The 23,848-nt window shown below is 36.6% G+C and overlaps 1 protein-coding gene across 2 annotated transcripts in view; it reads left to right on the forward strand.

Annotated features, from left to right (window-relative positions):
• MLLT10 (MLLT10 histone lysine methyltransferase DOT1L cofactor) overlaps positions 1-23,848 on the forward strand; it is a 137,297-nt gene that overhangs the window by 85,248 nt on the left and 28,201 nt on the right. For both annotated transcript variants that reach the window (XM_074156954.1, XM_074156955.1), the window contains exon 12: positions 12,781-12,959. In XM_074156954.1, coding sequence (XP_074013055.1) covers positions 12,781-12,959 — 179 coding nt within the window. The remainder of the gene's footprint in view (positions 1-12,780; positions 12,960-23,848) is intronic.

Consider the following 23,848-nt stretch of genomic DNA (forward strand, 5'->3'; position numbering starts at 1 on the left):
GTCTATTGCATTGTCACGCAATGCACATGATGGTTTGGGTTAATGGTAGCTCCTGTACGGTACAATTTTAAAGAAACTAAAGCGAAAGATGTAGCTTCAGACAATCTATGTCTGAGCTTGCTTAAAAAACCGAAACCACCCCCGCCCGAAGCCTCCCCAGAAAAACTGCCCAACAGTTCCTTAAATTTGAAAGGGGCTTTCCTTAATATCAAAAGCAGTGGTGGATCCAAATGGCTGCTATTTCTTGTGCACAAAAATTTAGCATAACTGGAATGAACTGATGTAATCAAATAAAGGCTGTGGAGAGTAGGTCTGGGTAAAATGATTCTGCTCTTAAGGGTGGCAGATAGCAGTTGCTTCCTGTCCTTTGCACCTGAGGCAGAATTTGTCCCAATAGTATAACGTATATGATCCCAGCCGTATTAACTCTGGGCATTTTAGTGACTTTTTTTTTCTGCCTTGTAAAGTAATAGTTTTGATTATAAGTGTACTTTTGTACATAGTTGTTAGTTCTCTGAAAACTGTTGGGAAGGTTAGTTAAAATTATCAGTGTCGTTTTTATCACATTAATCCACTTCTGTCAAGAATCATCCAGGCTTTTGTATATTGTGGGTTTTTTTTTTCTCTACCATTAGTATTTGGTTTTTTGACATTACAGACTTGATGTTTTTATTATTTATTTTTTTTAAATGAAAATATTATACATTTTAAATTTTTTTCCAGGGAGGTAACTTTGGCCAGTTATTCAAGTTTAGGAAGTATGTAAAAAGCAAGGAATTTTTTTTTTATTAAAATGACTTCTAAGTTACTTTTGTAATATTCTAGTATCAATGACTAAAGTCAAAATTGTCTTTAATTATTAATTCATTTTTTTGGAATCCTGATGTTCAGAAGAGCCTGGCACTTAAAAAATGGTTTATGACAGCAGTGTTTAGTAATTGCCAGTTGTGGGGAGAATAAAGAAGAGAAAAATAAAGCATAAAAGATGTTGTCATGTAGTCATGAGGTCATTATCCTAAGTATGAGTAAAGTGGTGACATAAGTGGAAGAGGTGGGCCATCAGCATGAGTGCCATCACTCAGCAGCTGGGCATGAAAGTGGTGCATTGCTGTGGAGGCTGAGTTGCAGAGACTTCTAGCTACCCAGCAGAGGATGTGAGTGTATTCTGGCACTTCATGGTCAGAGATCAATATTCTCTAAAAACCCCAACCCTTGAAGAAAAGGAAGTTCATGTGAACATCTCCTTTGGTGTACCACTACTTGGACGTTCTTTCTCTGTACGCATTTGAGTTGTTCTTCAACTGAGCTCCCTAAAGGCCAGGAGACACAACTGTCTCCTGTTAAACTTCTTGTTTGCCTGAGTTAGTCTCAGTCTATCAGTGAAGCAAAAAAGACGTGTCATGATTGAAATTAGCAAGGCAGCTTCAGTTTAAGTTCCTAAATTTGTTGCAGACAATGAACTTAAAATCAGTCTTTTGTTGGGAAGACTGATAGTTGCTGGAAAGTATTTGACTTTTTATTTGTAATAGTAGCTTTAGAATGCAGCTAATTGGCATGTGCTGGAATGTTCTTATACTCAACATTTAAAAGTCAACAAACGCTGACAAAAGAAATATAAGTAAAAAATTATAGAGGATAGAAATAAATCCATTTTACAATTTGAGCTACTGTAAATGATCAGAGCTCTAATACAAGAAAGATGTATTCAAGTATATTATTGTTCACTGAAATTCCTGTCTATACATATATTCTTTTGTGCGTCTGTTAAACATGATCTTAACATGAAGCCCTTTTTCTCCTAACTCAAAAGCCTTCTCGAAGTTGATGAATACCATACATAATGGTAAGTTATATTAGAATCTTTTTCAGAGGTTCATTTATCACAAAGGGTAGCCTTTTGTGGAAAAGCCTGATTGAAGGTCTGCATATTCTATGGATTGGGTGAAATACAGGTCTGCAGTGAGTCAATTGTTCAGTACTTGAGTGAAAACTTTGTAGATTGTCTGCAGGAGCCTGATAGGTCAATAGTTCTTCAGTTCTCTTTTTATGATCTTTTTGTATGTGCGCAGTAAAATGATAACAGTTTTATTCCAGTTCTGAGATTCTTTTCTTTAATTTTGTGAATAGTGTTTCTAGTTGTTCTTCTGTACTCCATTCATAGGTGTGTTATAGTGGTGTCTACCTCAGGCATTCTCCCACTTGCCTTCCTGACTACTTAAATTACTACAAGTAATGCATGTGAAGGTAGCCTTGTTTTGTCCGTTCTTTGTTCTGACAGCCCAGTGCTGCCCATTTGTCACTGATAACAGTACTATCAATTTCAGAGGGAGCAATATTGAATCTTTAATGTATCTAATTGTCATTTTCCTTTAGTATTCAGTATTGGCTTTGTACACCTAGCTCTCTATTCACTCGTAGCCAGTGAAAATGAAATGTATCTTATTAAATTAGAACTTGGATTACTTTTTTCAAGGCTTATTTTTTCATTTGTAGGAGACAATCACAGGTATATTCACAAGTGATTGAAAGATTTAGGAGGGAATACTTACAGTTAAAACCTTTTCATGAGGCTAGTTTTGAAGACGATCAAGTTTATTTCTCAATGTTATATTTAACTGATGTCAGGCGATCTGCTAATATAAATTGGAATTTTTAATCCATTAGCGTCAGCCAAATGGAATGATTTTCTTACTGCTGTACATGTATGTTGGAAGAGCAGTGCTGTATGCATTGCAAATTGTATTGACTTGCAGTTCAGCAAATGTGAAAGAATTTAAATGCTTAAATTTTGCATGGTGAAGTTCTTTGCATTTTAAGCTAGCAATCAGTAAGGTTTTATAGGACTTTTGCTTTTCACACGGTCAGAACCACAAATTACATCTGTTAGGCAGATGTCTATAGTGGTGGGTCTCTTAAATAATAAAAAAAATTGCTATTACATTAAATTTGTATTTCAAAGTCTACATGTGGTGAGAAATATTGAAATCTCTCTAGATTTGCTTTGCTTTAGTAAAATAGGTTTAGCTTTTTCCTTTTGATATAGGGTTTCCCTCTCACTCTCCCAGGTATACAGTGCTCTGAACCAGCTTTGAGATGAAGGAAAGCAAGCTCACCATTTTTCTGAACAAAAATAAAACATCTGAAGGGTATCTGACAAAGTGTGCTGAATTTGGACTTGGTGAGTTTCTGCTGTTTTATAAGCAGAGCCTTTTTGCTGTTTAATGTTGAAGAGGTATAGGTTCGCAACAGAGTGCAGAATAGAAATTGATGGAATGTCATTTGTGATGACTTCTTTCCATATTGCATTTCTTTTAAAACTGATTGTGTTTCCTAATTCCAGCATAGAAGTTGGAAGGGTATAGAGGAAAGTGGTTACTTACTGTTGTATGCTTTCTTGTCAAGCAATAATAATGCCTTGTATGACTCATTATTGTTGGGCAGAATAATGTTACCTACATGTTTGTTTTAGTATTTGGACAAGATTTATCATTTAATCTGCGCAGTGGTGTTTTTTTTTTTTGGTGGGGTGTGTGTTTTATCTACCTTTCCATGTTTCTATAAGTAATTTTTTAAAGTTGGTTGCTTTCTCCCCAAGTCTTGCAGGGTTGGTTTTTTTGTGTACTCTTGCTTTGACAGAAGCATATATATGGGTGAAATCAATGAGGGTAGGTAGAAATTTTGATAATACGAACAGCAAGGAAAGATCGTGCCATGTATGTATAAGATGGAAGTATTCAAACTTCAGATAAATATTTAAACACAGAAATACAGTTTACTCCAACAGCATATTCAGATTATGAGTCAGATGATGCTCAGGACCGTAAGAATCACTGTCCATAGGAGTTCTGATGGAGACAGTGTATCAGGAGCTTGTTTTTTCATTGCACTAAGTTGGCTTCACATCAGCAAGAAATTATCAAAAAGAAAAATCTGGGAATTTTGGTTTGAGTGGAGACAAATACAAGTTTGGAGCAGAGAGGTTCATTTGATAGTTATGCTAGTATAAAGGCCTGTCAGTTGAATTTGGTGCTGACAAAGTGTAAATGAGGAAAGATGCTAGCTAAGGACTGGAACACATTTGAAAGGGACAGTTGAAAAAGAGGACTAGAAAACAGTCATGCAATCTGTATGTTTCTGTAAAGATACCTGTCTTAGTAGAAAGGAGTCAAGACACTTCCAGGCAGAAGTGGCACACTGCAGTTTTGCCAGTAACTTAGTCATTCAATGCTCTGTTTCTCAGTTTTATGGTCAGGTTTTTAAAAACTTGTTTAAAAAACCCTGAAAAAATGCAGTTGAGAGATGTAAAGTTTTCACTGCTGTTCGCTGTGTGATAACTCTGTACTTTCTCAGTCTTACTCTGTACCTTACAGTCTTCTTTGACTTGACCTTAAAGTCTCACTCTTCTGCATCATTTCTACGGGCCTACCACTGGAAAGCAGGAGGAGGGGGTACAGACATACACATCTGTTGAGAATTTTAGTGCATACTTTCGAAAAAGACTATGGCGAGCGATGACGTGAATGTTACAATTTTATGTTAGAGGCAGCTGTAAATTGTGAAGGTTGGTTGTAGCCTTTCTGTGGCTACTTCTGTTCTTACTCTTTCTGTCTTCTGTCTGTTTTATTTCTTATGCTGTTCCTGTTTTCAGGTGTGTGTTTTTGCTTGTTCTGTCTTATGCTAATTTGTGAGTTGCAGTGAGGAGAGTTGTAGCACAGAACAGACATCCATCATGCCAGTCCTAGGGCTGTGATAGACTTTATAAGACAGTATGTTTCCAAAGAAAGTTTTCAATTCTGTAGTCTTGGCCTCCACATCAGTGCAGGCAAAATTTAATATATGTGGTATGATTGTTTTAACGAGGTAACCTAAACTAGACAGAATCTAAACTGAGCATGAATGAGTCAAAATTTCTTAATCTAGCCCAACTTGGGCAGACTTTTACAGTGTTTATAGAAAGGTATCTGCCTGTATTGAAGCATGGGAACAGTAGCGCTTAGCTAAACTGTATGAATGTAAAAAAGGAAGAACAAGATAGGGCAAATAACGAAGTCGTCCTGAAATAGTTTCTTTATGCCCATTTTTTCCAGATGATTGAATAATGGAGTGTTACTGTTCAGTTGTCAAATATTACAACTTTAAGTATAACTACCTGTCCATGAGTTTCTAGGATACCACTTTAAAGCTTTAGTTGTTGCTAATGATGACTATGTGTCATTTCAGCAGTTCAGGCAATAGCTGTTCCCAGCCATCAGAAATAACTAATCACAACAGAATTGCTGCTGTTACTCGTTAGCCTCTCTAATGGTCCTCTTTTTAAAAATTCTGGTTCAATCAAGCATCCTGCACATACCTATAAGACACCAACTTTAGACCACTGGAATACGAAAGAGAAAACTTTTGAAGTAGAAACTCCTGTGAAACAGTGAAGAGGAATGTAGTGTTTCCAGTTACTCACCATTTCAGCACTGAGATAGATTACTGGCAGAATGGTTTGAAGCTATGCTAGGTTTTTGGAGACCTTAAGCAAACACATTAAGTTCTCCCTAGAAATCATTAAGAAACATAGACCATAAGTGTCATGCTCCTACTCAGGAACACTTGTTTAGTAAGCCTAAAACTGCTTTATTTTTAGTATGTCATATTAAACTAACTTAGGCTTGTATGTCTTGACTCACCATGACAAAAGTGAATGTTTAAATAAAAGTTAGAATCTTTATTTATCAATTGTTTTTCCATATCTGTCTAACTTTTTCTTCTTGTAAAGATCTTTCTGTGCTGTGACACACTTGAACTTCAGGTCTTCAGGTATAGTTCTGGGTGTGATCGGATTGAGCTCTTTATGTTATTGCTCTTATTCTAGAAGAGTACTTCAAAACTTGTTGAATCACACTAGAATAAGCATGAAATTTTTAATGTGTCTTTTTTCATAAAGCTGAATTAATTACATATGTGAACCTTAAACAGACAGTTATAAAGCATCTAAAAGATTTATTGTGGGAACTCAGAACATCTGGAGGAAACAAAGGAAAGGAGGTTTGTCCCTGTGTCACCACTGTCTCCTGCCCCTCAAAAAAAAGGTCCACGTGGTTTAATTGAGGTTTAACTTTGCCATGGGACATGGTGTGAAAAGTTGCAACTGTTCAGAAAGGATTGGAAGAAATTCATTGGGGTAGGGTTGGAGGCAAGTTTAAGGGTAGTAATTACAAAGATCATTCCTCAAGCTCAAAATCCATAAGTTAATAGATTTCTGGAGGCTGGGAGAGTATTTGAGGGAAGTATTACTTTATTCTCGCTCTTTTTTAGTGCTTTTCCTTGTGCAGCTGCTGTTGGTCACTGTTAGAGATGGATATACTGGGCTAGAAAAAGGGTACAGTTCTTCCTGTATTCCTAGTTGTTCTTGTTTGAAATAGAAGAGAACCAATTTCTTTTCAGTAATTTTACTTTTCAGTTAAGTCTGACTGTACTCTCTGAAATTAATGGTGTATTTTTCAGACAGTGTCTGCTTCTAGCAGTGAAAATACGTGATGTTTGTAGTTAATACTAAGGAATGGTATGCAGGGAGGCTCTTGCTTATACTTACTGCTATAACAACCAGGGTCAGCTAACTTTGTTATGTGCCAATTTGGAGGGCTGGAAGCCAAAGAGTGTAAAGGGGTCGCACCTGTGGGGAGGAGCAGACAGGACAGGTGACCCAGAGCTGAGCAACTGGGTGTTCCATCCCATCTGCATCATGTTCAGTATAAATTTGAGGGATCAAAGGGGTCAGCCCTCTCTTCCTCAATGGCTGGCGTCCGAGGAGGACTCTGTCCATTTTTCTGCCTTTGATCCCGATCCGTGTGTTCCTGAATTCAGTTCCCATCTGCTGGTGAGTCCAGTCTGGGATTTTCCCAGTGCCTGCCAGTGATGTGATGGTCATCCTGGGAGCTTGATATTGGTTTTGTATATCTTTCCATATATTTCATTATTTTCTTATTAATATTATTATATTTTCTTTTTATTGTTAATATTTCATTAAAGCTGTTTTAGTTGGTTTTTTTTCCCAACCCATAAGTCAGTCTCTTCTTTACCTTCTGGAAAGGAAGAGGGGCTAACAGAGAGCATCTGTTGTTCGTTTAGTGGCCAGCCCAGCCTAAACCATGACACTAGTCCAAGCATGTAGTTCATCCATTTCTTTGTGTCATGTTCAAACCTCTCAGAAAGCAAATTCACTTTGGCTGGGCTATGAGAAATGTGGGTTTGAGCCCCTCTGCAGTGGAGGGATGTAGTGTAAGTCTTGTAGCAGCTTGGCTTAATTCAAAGTGGGAGTAGGCACACTCTGCACCAGAACTGCTTTCTGACGGTAGTTTAGGCAGTTTTGAAATCTTTTACTTAAAAAGCCTACCTGTGGAAATAAAAGTCTAATTGAGGACTGTATACTGACTGAGCTTGGTTTAAGCAACTTGTATGTGTTGTTTCATGTCAGTTAGCTGTTATACGTATTCCTCACAGTTTATTGAAGAGTGAGTTCTGTAATACTGCTGTGGTCATTAATGAATGTGAGATCAAGTATAAAATAATGTTCTTCTCTATAGCAGGTGGGACTAGTTGAACAGAGGAGTAGACCATTTTGGCAGCTACATGGATCAGTTCAGATCCTTCACCCCCACACCCTGTTGTTGAATGCATTTCTGAGTGACTGTAGATGCTGTACAATAAGGATCATGAGTGTAGGAATGGGAGTAGGCAGAATAGATTGACTAAACAGCTGTTGCTAGCTGAGCTGCCAAAGATTTGGGGTTAATTTTAATGGAGTTTGTTAGCAGACTTCAGATGATATGACCTTGTTCTTCGATCACTGGGGCAGTCTGCCTTCTGTCAATAGGTATGAAACCAGAATAGGTGTTCCATTTTGAAGATGTGTATTACCTGTATTTTGTATCTTCCCTCTTCTGCTCCACTGCCAGCAGTGTGTATTCCTTGAGTACTTTGAATCTGGGAGCTTTTTTTCCTTCTACCTCATCATGGGGAGGGCACAGAATGCTCTTCATAAAAGGAGAGCATTGACTGTTATCTGTGACAAAGGTTGCTGTGTCTCCATCAGAAAAGGACCCCCAGTCACTGAAAGGGAGGGAAATGCTGGATTGTTTTCAGGCTGGATGTATGTCTCTATCTTTTCCATGCACTTCCAGAACTGTTACTGCAGAATCTTGTAGGAACCTATCTCTAAGAGAACTCTACCACTGCTCATCAGCAGCAGGAAAACAGCTTCGTTACTTGATTCTTAGATTTCAGATTTCTTCATGAAGGAAACAGGATGGTGCTAGTGTCCAAACTGTAGTTAGTTTCGTTATCTCAGGCGAATTAAAATTAAATGAAATATTGTTGCTAGCTTGAGAGTTTCAAAGACAACTTTCTTCTTTTTTTAAATAACTGTCACAACAACCTGTCTTTATTTGCTTATGTTTAGCCTTAGATTGACTTTAGCTCATGTCCATGTTACAAAGTAACAAATAGTGGGATATTTCTTCCGCTATTAACATTCTACTGGAATAGATCATTCTCTTTCTTGTGTAACTAAACTTAATCAGTTGTTTCTGTATGTTTAGTTACTAATTAGTGGACTGCTTCATTCAAAGGCAGAGTTTCATTTTGATCTGTACAGAAAGTTGTCATGGTTTTAGGGGAAACTTCTTGAGATCACCACGGGAGATGAAGGTACTGAAAACATTTACATAGCTTCAGTTTTTGTAAAGAAGTTCTTCTTATAACTCAAAATTTCTTTTTATTTCTGTGAATTCTACTGCAAGTCCCTTAGAGGTTGTTGTCCCTGCTTCCCTGCTCTGTGTCCATCTGTCCTCCCCCAAGTAGGAAGGTTCTGTAGTTTTGTGCAACTTTTGTGGGGTTGCGAGTTTACATTTTAAAAATAACCACCTCCTTGACCAAATTCTGCTTATTCCTTAAGTTTTGGCAAAGTGCTAGGATCTGCAACCGATGATAGATATCTCAGATAACTTCCTCTTTTCATAATTGTTGCAAGAGTTTCAAATTACTGATTTAACAAAGAAAATACAGCTTTTTGGTAGGGAGAACATTTTCCTAGCTTCATAAGCAAGCAGTGTACATGTTGTCTCTCTTGACTTTGGCCCACAGTAAGCTTTGAGCGTGTTGTCCAATTTCAAGCAAACTTGATGAAGGAATCTAAAATATGTAAGTTCCTGCAATAGGGATGGACAGTGTGTGACTACAAGAGTAACCACAGCCTGATTTTATCTCTTGCTGAACTTGGCAATCACCAGCATAGGAAGGGAGTGTAAGGCAGCTGAATAGCGTGGGAGCTGTAGTACTAGAAAATAAAAGAAACTGAGGATTTTGTAGCTAGATACAGAAATTGTGGTTGGGAAAGCGTAGTGTATTGATGCTGTGAGATGCAACACTGTTAAGAGCCAGAATTTAATCTGGTTTGTTAATTCTTCTGCTCATGGAACTACTTATTTTTGAGATTTTTGAGTAAAACCACTAAAATTGTTCTGTGTGCCACTTGGTGTATGTTGCTGTATAGCTAGTTCTGTCTTGAGGCTATTATGCTTTTCACCATCTTGAATTTCTTTTATTTTCTCTATTATCTGTTCCATCATTGATTTTCAGCAAAAAGAATACATATTTTTCCAATCTGCATAATCTGATGTGTTCCCTGCTCTATAGTACTACCCTTCTGTGTGCAATAGGCAATTATTTGTTGTCCAGAGATGCTTTTTTTTGCAGTTGCCTTCTTGTGGAGCCTTTCACTCCAGCAATACAGGCTATACATGCATTTTGTCTATCAGAAACTGAAACCATGTTCTGCAGCTGTTTTAGCGGTGTTAAACACAATCAGACTTTACCTGAACATTGTTACATGTCCATTTCCACCTGCAGTTGAAGAACTGTCTTCTGTTTAAAATGTGGAAGATTGTATTTAACCATGCTGTTTATGCCTCTGGCAAATTACACAGTGCCGTTCATCATAAGCTATAGCTGTTTGGCTTTTCGGTAATATGGGAAGTACTTCAAGGTGGTTTGTTTGTTTTAAACATTAATGTGGTTTAGAGTGATGTTTTTCAGGCTTTTATTATTATTCTGTCCTGATCCAGAAAGTGATTTCTCTTTCCCAAAATCCCAAAAGGACAACTTGATATGTTTGAGGCATTTAAACTATGTACTTTCTTGGCTTTCTAATATGATATGCACATAGGTTTTTATACATGTATTTTTGAAATGGTGGGAAAATCAAGGTTTGATTTATATGTTCAGCGTACAATTCTTATTCGAGTGCTTGCATGGAGTAATATCTTGGTTGCATGACTAGTTCCGGAAGGTGCATGTACTTTACATTTCAAGTAAGGTATTGCTAAATGGAAATACTTAGCCCAAACAGGGTGTGCAGATAGGTCGTATTTGTCCTGTATTTTGCAACAGCAACAAATGGTGAATGTTTTTATTTAATACTACTATTACAACTACCACTACTAGCAACAAATAGTAGCTTTCCTCATTTCACTGGCAAACTAGTTTACTGCTTGTCTTTCTTTTGAAGTAGTTTTATGCCCATGATTTCATAACTATCTGCTTCTGTTCCAGAGTTTTATTTTTAAGAGGAAGAATAAACCTTATCATTAAAATAAAAGTAGCAGAAACTCTGCAGTTACTAAATAACTAAGATTTTGAAAAATTAAGGAAAAAAATATGCAATTGCTTTAAAAGTCTGCTGTCATTTTTTTACCTTTCTGGCAAAATATCTTTCTCTTTTACTACTTTACTCTCACCAAAAATTTTATTTTCTCCACTCATTATCATTGACGTTTTATGAGAGTGACAGTATTTGTGGTGATGAGCTCTTATGATTTGATCATAAGTGTTGTGATATTTCATTGGTTTTACTGTTAAAATTCACGATTCCTGGAGCCAGGTAATTGCATTCATCTCTTTTACGAATGTTTGTATGTTTAATTATTTTAGTGCATTCAAAATACAAAGGGTCAAAAATCTCATCCTTTTTTCTTAATTTGAAATCTCTGATTGAAAGCAAATTTTAAAAAAATCTTTTGAGGACCTGGAGTATATTTCAGTTTTTGTGGTTGTAATTATATCGCATTTAAGAATAGATTCAGGAGCAAGGCTGTTTGTTAATCGTGTTCATTTTGGTGGTGTGTAGGGAGAAATTTAGAGCAGGATCCGTAGAATTTACTGTTTAGATCAATGAGGCAGATACAATTGGAGAAAGGTCATAACAAAGTGAACACTTCAAGGATCTTACCTGCTCATAATGCCATAACTGTAGATTTTTGGGATGGTGACCAAAAAAAACAAGGAGGGGAAGATGACCCAGGAAGGTGTGCTAAATGGGAAAAGATGCTAAGGTCAGTAGAAAAGCAGAGCAGTAATGGGGTTGCGCTATCATGGAGAGACTGGAGAGAAGATGACAAGAAGTCACTAACCTCAGTTAGGCAGGAAAAAAGTGTTGTCAGAATGTGTCTTCAGCTGTTTTTTCACATCTTTCTCTACTAGGTCTGGCTGGTTTTCTCTTCCATTTTACTTGACAGTTAACAGGAGCAAGGAATTTAAGATGCATCAGTGTGTGCTTATTATGTGTGGGTTTGGATGATGTTAGTCTCCCTTGATGGCCTGTGCTTAGAGGGATTGCTGGGTGGCGAGTGGTGTTTTAACATTGCGTATCTTCTTATTGTCACTGCCTTCTTCAAATCATTATTTGTATGAGTGACAAACTAGCTCCACCCTTTGCCTTCTAACTGGCATTTCAGTTCTGTTGCTTTTTTTGATCTAACCATGTTCATTCTACTTCTGTTTACTCCCTGTGGCACTCTTCCTCTAACTGCAGTTCAGTGCTACCATGCTTGATATTCCCTGGCCAGCTGACAGCTCACTTATCTAATGCACGTGGAGCCTAACAGTTTCGTAGACAGGTACTACTTCTTGTCTGGGCTTCTGGTCAGTAGGGTTTTTCCCCAACCTATATAATGAACTTTACCCTGCATGTAGATCAACAGCAGTAATGGCTTCACAGAGGGGTATGAACTCTTCCTATTTAAATTGCTAATGTACAAGCCTGACTAATGTTAACATGTTTAGTCATTTACTTGTTGGCTATTCTAGCAGAAACGTTAGTCAAGCATTCTTAGATCACGGATGGAGTTTTAGTTTGTGAATAAACAAAATACCACCAGTTCTACCAGCAAAGCTGAGTACTTTGTCCTCAGACTTGCTGTCAATATTTTTTTGAAAATACGCAAGCAATCCTTGGTTGCCAAAATTCCAGTTTTGGACAAATGTATGTTGTTCAGAAATATTTTACTTCAAAGTTAAAAAGTATTTTTCCATTAGTATTGTGTATGTTCACTTATATAGCCCAATACTTCGTTCTTTATCTACTTTAACTTTTACGGTAATTTATTCAAAGAACAAACTCTGATAGCAGACTGAGTTGAAGGCAGGCATTTTAGCCAAAAGTTCTGCTACTGTTCATATCTGAGCAGTTTGTAATGCACATAAATATTTGATTTATCACACGTTTTACAAAAACTTAGAACTGAATCAATCTGTGTTCCCTGAACTCTAGAATGTCAAATGACAAGAGCACTTTTATCAATCGGCATGGATAGGATTTTGACACAGAAACTTCCTGCGTTATGTATTAAGTGATCTTGTTTGTCTTGATTAATTTTCTACTGCATATTTACGTGGTTACTAGAAAACAGAGGGAGGGAGAGAGAGATGCATATAATCATTTTTGTAATTTTTTTTCAGGTATTTTTAGCAGCAATGATGTAGCGGTGTCATTTCCAAATGCAGTATCTGGCTCAGGATCTAGCACTCCCGTTTCCAGTTCTCATTTACCTCAGCAGGCTTCAGGCCACTTGCAGCAAGTGGGAGCTCTGTCACCTTCAACTGCGCCTTCTGTAACTACTGTTGTTGCTGCAACTCAGGTAAACTATCACAAGAGTTTTAAGATAGCAAACCATGTAATTGACCTGCTTATTTTCAGTGTTAAAAGAAACAGTGATTTGTTTGGAAAATAGATTAATAAACATTATATTTGTTGTGAAAATGTTACAGTGGCTTGAAGTTCCCAATAATATTGCATAGTCCCATCTCTGTAGAGCACATAGATTTTAAAAAATGATCTGTGCAAGTGTGTGGTAACAATGACTATATTATGACTAGTAGCATAAATGCTGCTTACAGTTCATCAGTGCTCTAACCAATGTCTGTCATCAGAACAATATTTTAAGAAAGGATTTAAAAGAGGAAAACGTGAAGTTTTGCACATTTCATGCAAAAATGCTGGTATCAGTTAAAGAACAGAGGGTTTTATTTGGGAAACCTGACAAATGGACAACTAAGGCTAGCCCTGGCAAAGAGGTGGCCAAGACTGACATCTTGATAGCAAATGAAAGTTGACATATATGCTACAGTTTTGTATTTGAAAGGTCATACAAATGAAGATACATAATTCACGCTTGGTGATGAAGGATTAAGGGAGACACTGGAGGGGTGCAGAAGGGTGACGTAGTCCAAGTAATGAACCAGAAAAATATCTTTGTGGTAGTATTCTGTGTGGGTTTAAGTTGAGCGAGACTGCATTTATCAAAGCAAGAGAGTATGAAGTTATAGTTGTAAAAAGCCACCACGATTAGAGGATAAGTATGAAAGAATACTGTACTGGACATAGTGTTTTTATACTTTCTGTTTTTTGTATTTTACATTTTCTGATGGGAATCTGTTTTACAATGAATGTATCAAATATATATTTTTTTTGTGTGCATATAAGCTATCAACTTTTACAGAGTCTACAGTGATTTAAGACAGTGGATATAAACTAGAAGAATTAAAATCAAGCTTAACACATACATACTTATATGCGTGTGTGCGTGCACGTGTGTGTATAGTACATATATGGCAGAAATACTACGTGCAGACCAACAAAGAATACATTTCAGTATGAAATAACTCTTTGTTGTTATAGGTGGCAGTTCAGTATTTTTACATAATTCTTCTGGACTGGTTTCCTAAAAAAATAAGGCTTACATTATGCCAGTGTGTCTGTGTGACTTCTGTCTTGTAACTTTGGAACCTGTTGCCCAGTTTCACACAAAATTGGGTGACACATGTTGCACAAATTGATAGAAACTATTTTAAAGAAATGAATTAAAAAGGCAATGCTTTGGTGAAGAGCCAGTGTAGCTTTTGTGAAGGGAAATCACAATCAATTGAAGGTTGGTTTTTATTTTGTTTTGGTTTGTTTTACGTTCTTAAAGAGTATTGCACAACATGACTCACTGAAGACACTTAAATTGAGCAGTCTGGAGATAAGGGGAGAGGTTGTGTCATAGTTTAGCAGCAGATTAAAAAGATTGGAAAAAACCCAAACAAGTAGATGCTCAGTTTTCTCAGTGGAGAGGTTTACTATCAGAGGCTTGAAAGGATCAGTGTTTTGGCCTTTTGTACAGCTCAATGTATTCATAAATGATCTAGGAAAAGGAAGAGGAAAGGAAGCCAAGTTTGCTGATTATGGCAGGATCAACTGTCACAAACTGCTGAAAAACTCTTACCAGCCTGTGTTGACAAGGGGGTAAGAGGATAAATGACATTCATGTTAAAGGGAAAAGGCAGTTTCTATTCGAAACAGGTACAGTAGATACCAAAAGATGTACAAGAAGAGCCATGGTAGTGAACAATGGCAAGGAACAGCATCTTTATAAGGAATGAGTAAACAGCGTAGGACTCTTGGCCTGAAAAAGAGACACTGAGATGTGGTAAGACAAAGGTCTCTAAAATCATGGATGTTGGTTCGGGGTGGCAGACGTGCAATTGGAATAGCCTCAAAGATGTGCTGCTAGGGCATACTCCTCTAAGATGTCAGCTGTTAAGTTTTCTTGGATATCTATCAGGCATTTGTAATTATGATTTTGGGGAAATCATAAATTTGACAATTTTGGATGGATTTTTTTGCATCCTTTTTTTTAAAGCAAGGATGTTAAGACACTCTAAAGAGAATATAAAAATAAAAATATTTTTATCTGTAAATTTAGTCTCATTGCGGTTTTGTCTGAACTATTTTGATTGGAAGGTTATGGTAGACATCTAATGCAGAAAATTTTGTTCATAATATTAAGAAAACTTGCAAGCAATTGAAAGCGACTGTCCTAAAGTGAGAAAATTAGGCAATACTACTGTGCCTTTTGTTATTTTTTAATAACTGCTATGTCCATATAAAACTTCAGTGATTGAAACCCTCAAGTGCTGCTTTTTCCTTCAACAACTAAACAACACTGATTTCAAAGCTTAAAAAAGCCCAACAACTTGATAATCCTGGATTTTGGTTCTTTCATTCTATTGTCTAGTATGCTAGTTCCCATACTGTGGTTTTTGTTTGTTTTTAAGACAAAAACACGGTACGGGCCTTGTTGCAATCACCTTTTCTTTTGTGTCTCATTTTCTTCTCCCTCATGCCACTCATAATTTTTATTCCGATCTAATAAATCCAGAAGAGATTATTAGCTTGTGTTCCATGCTGTGCCATAACTGAATTTAAATGCTGGTGTTCCTCACCAGGTGGGAATCAGTGGCCTAGCAAAAATGCCACTTGCTGGAAATGCAGATTTTTTTGCATCCTATTTCTCTTTTTTATGTGTCTTGAGCATAGCCTCAAATAGGTTACACTGCTTAATTCAGTGAGGCTTTATTAGCATAACAATGCATTTAACAATTGCAAGAATATAGGAAAAAAGGCATACAGACAAGAAGGTACAGCTCACACAAATGCTTGCTCCCGGTTTTCTATGAATTGGTCCTCTTAACCGTGTGTTTGTCGGTACAGCCTGTTTTCCACGTAACAGCAAATTGCTGTATCCCAAACTACTGTCTTTTCTCTCAGAAGCATGCCTTTAACTTATGTGTGAATATTAGTTTGCGCTCTGTTGTTGAGAAAAATCACTTTCTTGCGTTTGCATTTTGAATAGTGTCTTACTTTTTCCCTGTTAAGCCAAGTCACAAATAGCACCACTCCGAGGTTCTGTGCTGAGTTATCAAAGATTTCCTTGTGTTTCATAATTATAGCAGAAATGTTTGTCAACCTGTTATGTTGTTCTGTGACGGTTTGCTGTATTGCTCTTTCTGACAAGTTATTCTTAGTGATTAATATATGTTCATAAAAAAAAGCGATGACCTGGGTGCCTCAGTATCTTTTGGTATTGTACAGCAGGAACTGTTTTCTGCTTTCTCAGGAAATGGTGGTTGTTAGATTCAATATTTTAATTTTTTTTTAAGCTTGACTTAGTAGATGTAGTGTTTTATAATGAAATGTTTGCCACTTTGGTCGAGATTGAGATTGAAATTGGTTGAAGCTGTCTGTTCTTTTTGATGACTTAAATGAGTGTAATTACCCTACTAGTGTTCTGTGGCCATTTGTTTCTGGTGTCTCTACGTTCAGCATACAGGATCAAACTGCAGAAAGGGAAGTAAGGGCTTTTGACTGGCTTTTCTTCCAGTCATTGGTTATTAAAGCCATCTTTCAGACTGTATTCTTTTTAAGAAAAAACTTCATTTAAGTATCTTGTCATCTCATTTCAATAGTATTTTTAGTGGGAGTGGAAATGGCATGTAGTGGTTTCTTTAAGACATAAAGCCTTTTATTTTAAACATTTGTAGCTCATTGACTCTCTGGTGCTGATATTGTAAGATTCAGTAACGTATGATCTTCACGTTATAGTAATCAGTTTATTTAGAGATGTTCAGGATTTATTCTTATTTTGGAAACTTAATATGATCAAATTGTGACTTTTTTTTTCCATCTCCTGTGTGTCTGTGGTCTCTGTGCTCTTAGTGACTGTAATAAGCACATCTGTGTGGCAATTGCAAGCAATATTGCACATACTTGTCACTAACCTGTTTTACAGATACAATCCAAAAGATTATTTTCTCTTTCTTAGGACAGAGAGAAAAATGTTTTTTGCTAGTGGATTCTTCTTTCTCTTTTAAGATGTTTTTCTTCCTCTGCAGCTTCTGGTTTATTTTCTTCCTAAGTTCCCATCTCTTTATGCGCTGTGTTTCCTTTGCCACAGAAGCAGCTAATAAAGGGAAGGAAAAGGACAAGAAGTGTCTGTAACAGCAGTGCTTGCACAGAGATAGGGAAACTGAATCGTTGCTGTTTGTTACTCCTTTTAACCCAGGATTTATTTGTTATGGCACGATAGATAAGTCCACTTCAATGTAGTGTAATAAACTATTGCCTCCCTGGTGGACATGTGATAATTGGGAAGGTGCTGCTACTCAGTTGCAATTCTAAGTGAAATAAGTTTGCTTTAATCACTTCCATTATCCCTTCTTAAGTTCGTTTGGCTTTACTCCCCTTAGGAGCAGAAGAAAAACAGCAGGGTTTTCTTTAGCATTCATATAGTGGTGGTTATCCTCCTTTGTCTGATCCAGCTTTTAGAGGGAGATAAGGCTTATTTTTTTTTTCAATAGGTTTGGAGTTATTTGTTAACAATAGAGGAATGTAAAAGCTCAGGAATCCTGAGATCTTTTCAGATTCTGAATGTAGGGCACCTGATGTTTCAGATGTTTCTGTCCCATGATTTTTATTTTCTCACTTTCTGAATTAGTCTAGTCCCTAATTTTGGATCTCTGTAGTCCCCTGCTCTTTCTCCACATCAGTAGTTTACACTATTTTTGGCTTCCTGTTTTAGTGGTTTTTTCTTGTCATTGAGTTTGCTCATCATTTTGCTTGTTATCAAGGGAACCTTCTCCTCCTTTTTCTTTTCTATTCTGGCACCCATGGGAAAATAAGTGAAAATGCAGGAAAAAGGAGCTCTATTCTTAGTTCTTGTCCCTATCAACAGAGAAGCAGTTTTGGGAGCAGTTCTTATTTTTACCTTTCAAAATAGGGGTAGAATTGAGGGAATTTAAGAGTACGTTTTTAACAAGTAGTTTTTGCTGAAAATTCAAGTTGAAATGGGGTTTTTTTGCAAGTCTTCAGAAGGGCGATTTGGGCATTTTCATAGGACAGTAAAATTCAGTATTGCTGCCAGGTTTGCAGCTGTAACCTCAAATTATGGATGTCACATTCTCAAAGTCAGTATGGCCAAGGAGGGGACTCCTCCATCCACTTCTGTTTCCCAGATTTGCTCAGAGAAACATACCCTGTTTCCTGCTGTACCTGCGCACCCCCCACCCCCCCCACCCCCCCTTTTTTTTTTTTTAAAGTTAAATATTCAGCTCAAAGTAAACATGATGAAGGGAGGAAAGTTTTGGGTTAAGCATCTAAAGTTTGCTAGAGCTGGGCAGGTGAAAGTGTAAGGGAAGTTTCTGGCCCATCCTTCTGTGAGTACTCTAGAAAATGGCAGGTCTATTAGCTGTCAGTGTTAAATGAACTTTTCTTTGGGAAGTAGAATGAATACATGAAAAAAGACAAATTGCCCTCAGTTTTAGGACAAGGGGATGTGACAGATGTGACAATCCCAGACTTAAAGTAACCTGCGCTAGGTGGTTGGCTGCCTAAGTGAGCTTCCCGCTTCGCTCCCTACAGTACACCTCGCAACCATGTGTAATGGCTGAAGTTAAGAATTTGGTGTAATACTCTTGCAGACACCTTTGGATCATAGCATCGTAAGACTTAAAACTAGAGACTTTGAAATTATCTCAACAAACTTATTTAAGCAGTAATCCTTTCTTGTAATGCAAAGGAACTTATCCTAATTATGGTAAATTACACTGGACATGTAATCAGAGATGATTTCCATAACTTAGAAGGAGCCTTAAGCTCTTTCTGCATTTTTCCAGGCTACTTCCTGGTGAAACCTCTCACCACTTAGATGTCAGTCATTTATGCAAAGCATAAACAGTGCCTATGATAATATGTTAATGTATTAATAAATTTCTCCAAAATATGGTGATCATGACATCAGGTTGTACCAGTCTTTTCCTTTCGCTTATACTAATTCATTTGATGTAATCTAGAGTTAAGTGATCTTTCCTGCAGATAAACAGTGTGTTTTCTAAGTTCTATTAATTAATTTTTTAAAGTTCAATGTATACATTCCCATACAGTGTGTGGTGTGTTGGTGGACAGTTTTTTTTTGTTTGATTGTGGGGGTTTTTTGTTTTGTTTTTGTATTTTAGGATCCAACATAAAAGTAGGAGGTTTTATAAATTTGTCCTCAGTTTGGTTGTATTTTCTGCATTTGCATTACCTGTAATATGAGTGGTAATTAAAAAGAGGATAATAAAACATCTGGAGATCATGATATTGCATGGTTTAAGCAGCATGCTTCCAGAAAAAGGAAATAATGCCCTTACTGTGTTACTAGAATTCTCTATTCAGTAGAAACTGTGGATAGTGAAAACCAATTAACATATTTTATGTGACTACCAAAACATCTCTTGATGATAAGATCTCTCTAAAGAGGGTTCCTACCCACTGGGTCAAAGGTAAAATATCAGTATGGATCACAGACTGTTTGGATACTGAAATTACTCCGTCCTTAACTCATAACTTAAGAAAAAGATCTACAAGGAAAAGACAGCACATCCAGAACAAAAAGAAATCATTCTTAATAGAATATGTTGCTCATCCTTGGGACTCATTGCCACAGGAAATTGCCAGCACTAGTAGATTTAGCAAGTGTGCTAAATTCATCATCCCTCAGTATGTTGTAGACAGAGAGGGCATTGGGATTGCGGTGTAAGATGTCAGTGCAAAATTGTGACTTTCCTTCCAAAACCACTGAACTGTACTTGTCACGGCCACTTCAATTTAATAGTCTTGCAAAATTAAAAATGTGAAAGAACCATGCTACTAGAGGTTTTTGCATCTACATTTTCTTGTTTGTCACTTAAAAGCTGTTTTAATTCCTTGTTACTTCTAGGCAAAACGGGTAAAAATCTAATTTTCTTTTCATTCGATCTAACTGAGGATTTTTGGGGTGGGGGTGGAGGAGAGTAGCAAGGAGGAAGAATTTACAGCCAGAGGGAAAATTCCTTCTAACATGTGACTCAACTAGAAGAACAAAGGAATCATAGTTGCAAGTAATCTAGTATTTAGCCCAATTAAATTCTTTACTTTTTGTATTTTTCTCTTTCTTCAGTAAGATTGTCTTCATGTAGACTTAAGCAATATACAGGTATTCTGAAAGGCGGTTGCAGGATTTTGCGCAGCGCTGCATGCTGAGACAACTGCATCAGTGTTTCAGTCTAGCAATAAATGTTTTCTGCCTTCAAGCTGAAGCTTATTTAGCTTGGCTTATCTGGTGCTGCTGTAGCAACCATCAGTCTCCAGGCAACTGAGGCACATTGACCTCTTCGTTGAACTGAGTGTAGCACTACTTCAATTTAGCTGCCTGAGACAATAGTAATGGTGTTGAATGTGAAAAACGTGAAATTTTCTAGTCTCTTTATGCAATGGAAAGAATAAATAAAAGTATTTAGATGAAACCAGATGTTTAGGTTTGACTTGAAAAAGATTTCAAGTTTACATGGTGTATGCTTTGTTACAAGCTTTAAGGTCCATTGCTGAGGCAGTGTCCTTATAGGCCTTACATAAAATGTTGAGAATCTTGCAAGCATTTTTACACAGCAGTAATTGTGCTACCGTAGGTGTTTGTTTCAGCACTTAAATAGCAAAGACTATTGAGGTTTATTTAGGAAGTTAAAATGTCAGTGTTTGTGAATAAGTGGTTGATTCTTTATTATTACTATTTTTGAAATTATAGATGATCTTGAAAGTAGTTACTTTTCTCTCACATCCATTATTTGCCATATTATGAATGTCTGGTTTTCTTTGGAATACTTATGAGAAGAAAACAGATTACTATATGGATATACTGGGTTTGTTTCCTAATCAAGTCATTCTTTCTGCTAGTCAATATGAGAGTGAAATTGTGATTCCTGATATATAGGTTAGTGTTCTTAAGGAAAACAGATTCTTGGGTAAGATATTGCTTCCATTGTCTATATAGAGCACAAACAGGTTAAGTGCTATGAAGACAGAGGTAGATGGAAAGGATGGAGGAACAAACTTGAAGTAAAAGGGATTTGTGTTGGAATGATAGCTCTCTTTTCAGTTCAGTTTGTGGAGGAGGTGGAAAAATCCCAGCGTCTTATCTCTGTAAAGCCTCCTTTTTAAAAAACAAAACCAATCAGACAAAGACGGCTTCTTAATGAGGTAGCATTCTAGTACGTTTTTGTCCAAGTCTTGTTTTGTGTCTAGTTTGTAAATAAATAGATTTTAATTGTGTAACATGGAAGAGATGAGTGAACTGGTAGTTCAGTTGAGGTTATAGCTTTTTCACATTATTGGAAGATAGGCCTTCTACCCATGTGGTTTTTAATGACTTGATGTGCCCTTGTTATACAGTGGGCAGAGGTATGAATTAGTTTCTGTAGGTGTGCCATTAATTTTTCATTTTGCCTTTCAAATCCCACTGTGTTTCCCAGTTGCATTCATTCATACTCTTCTTGGAAAATATTTGAGTACTGCTGTTCATAGGTTAGATGGTTTCATTTAATTGAAGGATTTATTTGTACATTTAATCAAAACAATTGATTCTCCAAGACAGTATTTGATTATTTGCTTGTTCATAAGCAAGCGTCTTCATTATAGCTAGAAGTTCAAGGTATTTATTTTTGCTCGCAACATAAAAAGTACTAATGATGTGAATAATGTATCCATAAGATGATTTTACATGTCATGTGTACAGTTTTCCTGACAGATTTTAATTATAATAATTTGTACATTTGTAATTAATGCTCTTTTTGATTGAAAAGTTTCTTTTTTCTTCTAAGATATCAGAAACCATTTTTCTGGTTTCATTTTAACTTTTCCAACCTCCAAATTAAGCTTTTCAGTTAATTCTTCTATTTCAGCAGGTAGTGAAAACATTTATTGTAAAATTGCACCTTGATTATCTGTTTTTTAAAAAAAAAACCCAAACTTTAAGAACTTCAGAGTGCTTGGATGGTAATGGTGGCAGTATGGGATGGATTATCTTTTCAGTCCCAGTATTGCTTTCATAGAATGAATGAGTAAAAGACTACAGTGGATGTTTGGGGTAGATTCACATTGGTGATGTATGGATGATAGCAGGTGAGGTAAGGTTAGCTGTAAAAAGTCCACTTTCTGCTTTCAGTCATTGGTAGTGCTATAGGCTGGTTTAGTCAAGAACTCTATATAGTTGATGTGAAAATGAATTATATTCAACTTATAACTATAAAAGCCAAAATGCAAATTTAAAAGGTGTAAATGAAAGTATCAGTTTAGTTAAAATGTATAAATAGTGTTTGTCATGCTGCATTTTAATATTATTTTGTGTTGTGCTAGTAGTTTTAAAAAGTCATATGATAATTTTTAGAAGAAACGTTGAAACAGTATTTTATTAAGAATTTTCGGTGTTGTCCTTAATTCCACCTGTATTACTTGGCATACAGGAAAACAGACAGGAAACTAGAAATGTTTTTCATTGGAAACAAGGTATAGATAAGATTTGTAAGTGAATTCCATATTTGTTGTGAAAATATTCAAGAACTGCGTTGCAGCAAGTGATGCGTGAAAAGCTGTTGATGTGACAGAACTTCCCCTTGAGCTTCCTAGAAATGTGGTTGTATTGCTGCAGTTAAATGCAGTCTGAGCACCCTTCTGTGGGTGTGTATTGCTACCCCAGATGAAGTCCTACCAGAATTTAGAGAAGGCAAGTGATGATGTGTGGCAGTGGTTCCCCAGCATCTCCTAAATGAAGTTCAAGATGGTACCAGAAGTATTGAAAGAATAAAAGGAAGCAATAGCACATTCTTTCCATTGTACAGAACACCCAGGAAAAGGCAACAGTTATATGCTCCGCATAGCGTAACCGGTCTTGAAAATTCTAAGGATGTGTGACTTGTCACTTGTCCAGGTTAAACTAGGAAACGTAAGGCCAGGTTGCTTTTGCCCCTATCACTTGAATAGGCAGCTCTTTTTACTTCTCAAGAAAAGCAATTGATTTATATATACATATATTTTATCAACTTTTTATTATCATTATGTACATTGAATTAATATGTTTGAATATCTAAGCTCTTTTAACTGCAATGCAGGTTTTAAGTTTGATGTTATTTTCAGTAGTACATTGTTCAGATAAACGTTGCTTTGCCGTTGACCAAAATACATCAGCTTAAGGTGACTTCTTGATGAAGTAAGCTGATATTAATATTTGTTTTAGTGCGTGAATTTCCTTCCATATTTCATGAGCCTAGACAAGTGCATGGAAAACATTAGTAACATCTTCTCAGAAGTGTAGCTTGCAGAAAATTTTGCTTTAAACTTCATATGCATCAATTTTAATTTTTTTTGTGCTGTTTTCAGTACTAGTTGGCCATAATAAGTAGTTGCTGGTGCTATCCAGTGCTCTTGATTTCTTATCTTTGTGTTACTAGGGGTAGTTTTGTGCTTTCTATCCCAGCATCGTGCTGTAGTGAAGAACCTGGTATGATTGGTAGGTGGTATGACCCCAACCACATTAATCTGGTACTCAGACTTCAAGGGATGTAGACAGTGCAGGAGCAATGATATGTTTTTATTTTAAACAAGACATTAAAATAACCTTTGAAATTATAGTTGACAAATAGATATTGGCTGGAGTAGGTAATTAGGTGATCTGTCACTAATTGTAAAGCATCATCATAATATAATGCGAACCTACAATATAGCAATGACTATTTTTAAAGCAGAGAGGGAAAAGGATGTTGATTGGATATAAACTGATTAAGAAGCTGTCTCGGAATTGGTTGTTCCGGCCATCCTTGTTGTCCTATCATAAAAGGAGGAGAGTTCAGTAATGGTTTA

The sequence above is a fragment of the Numenius arquata genome, chromosome 12, assembly GCF_964106895.1.
Source record: "Numenius arquata chromosome 12, bNumArq3.hap1.1, whole genome shotgun sequence".
NCBI lineage: Eukaryota > Metazoa > Chordata > Aves > Charadriiformes > Scolopacidae > Numenius > Numenius arquata.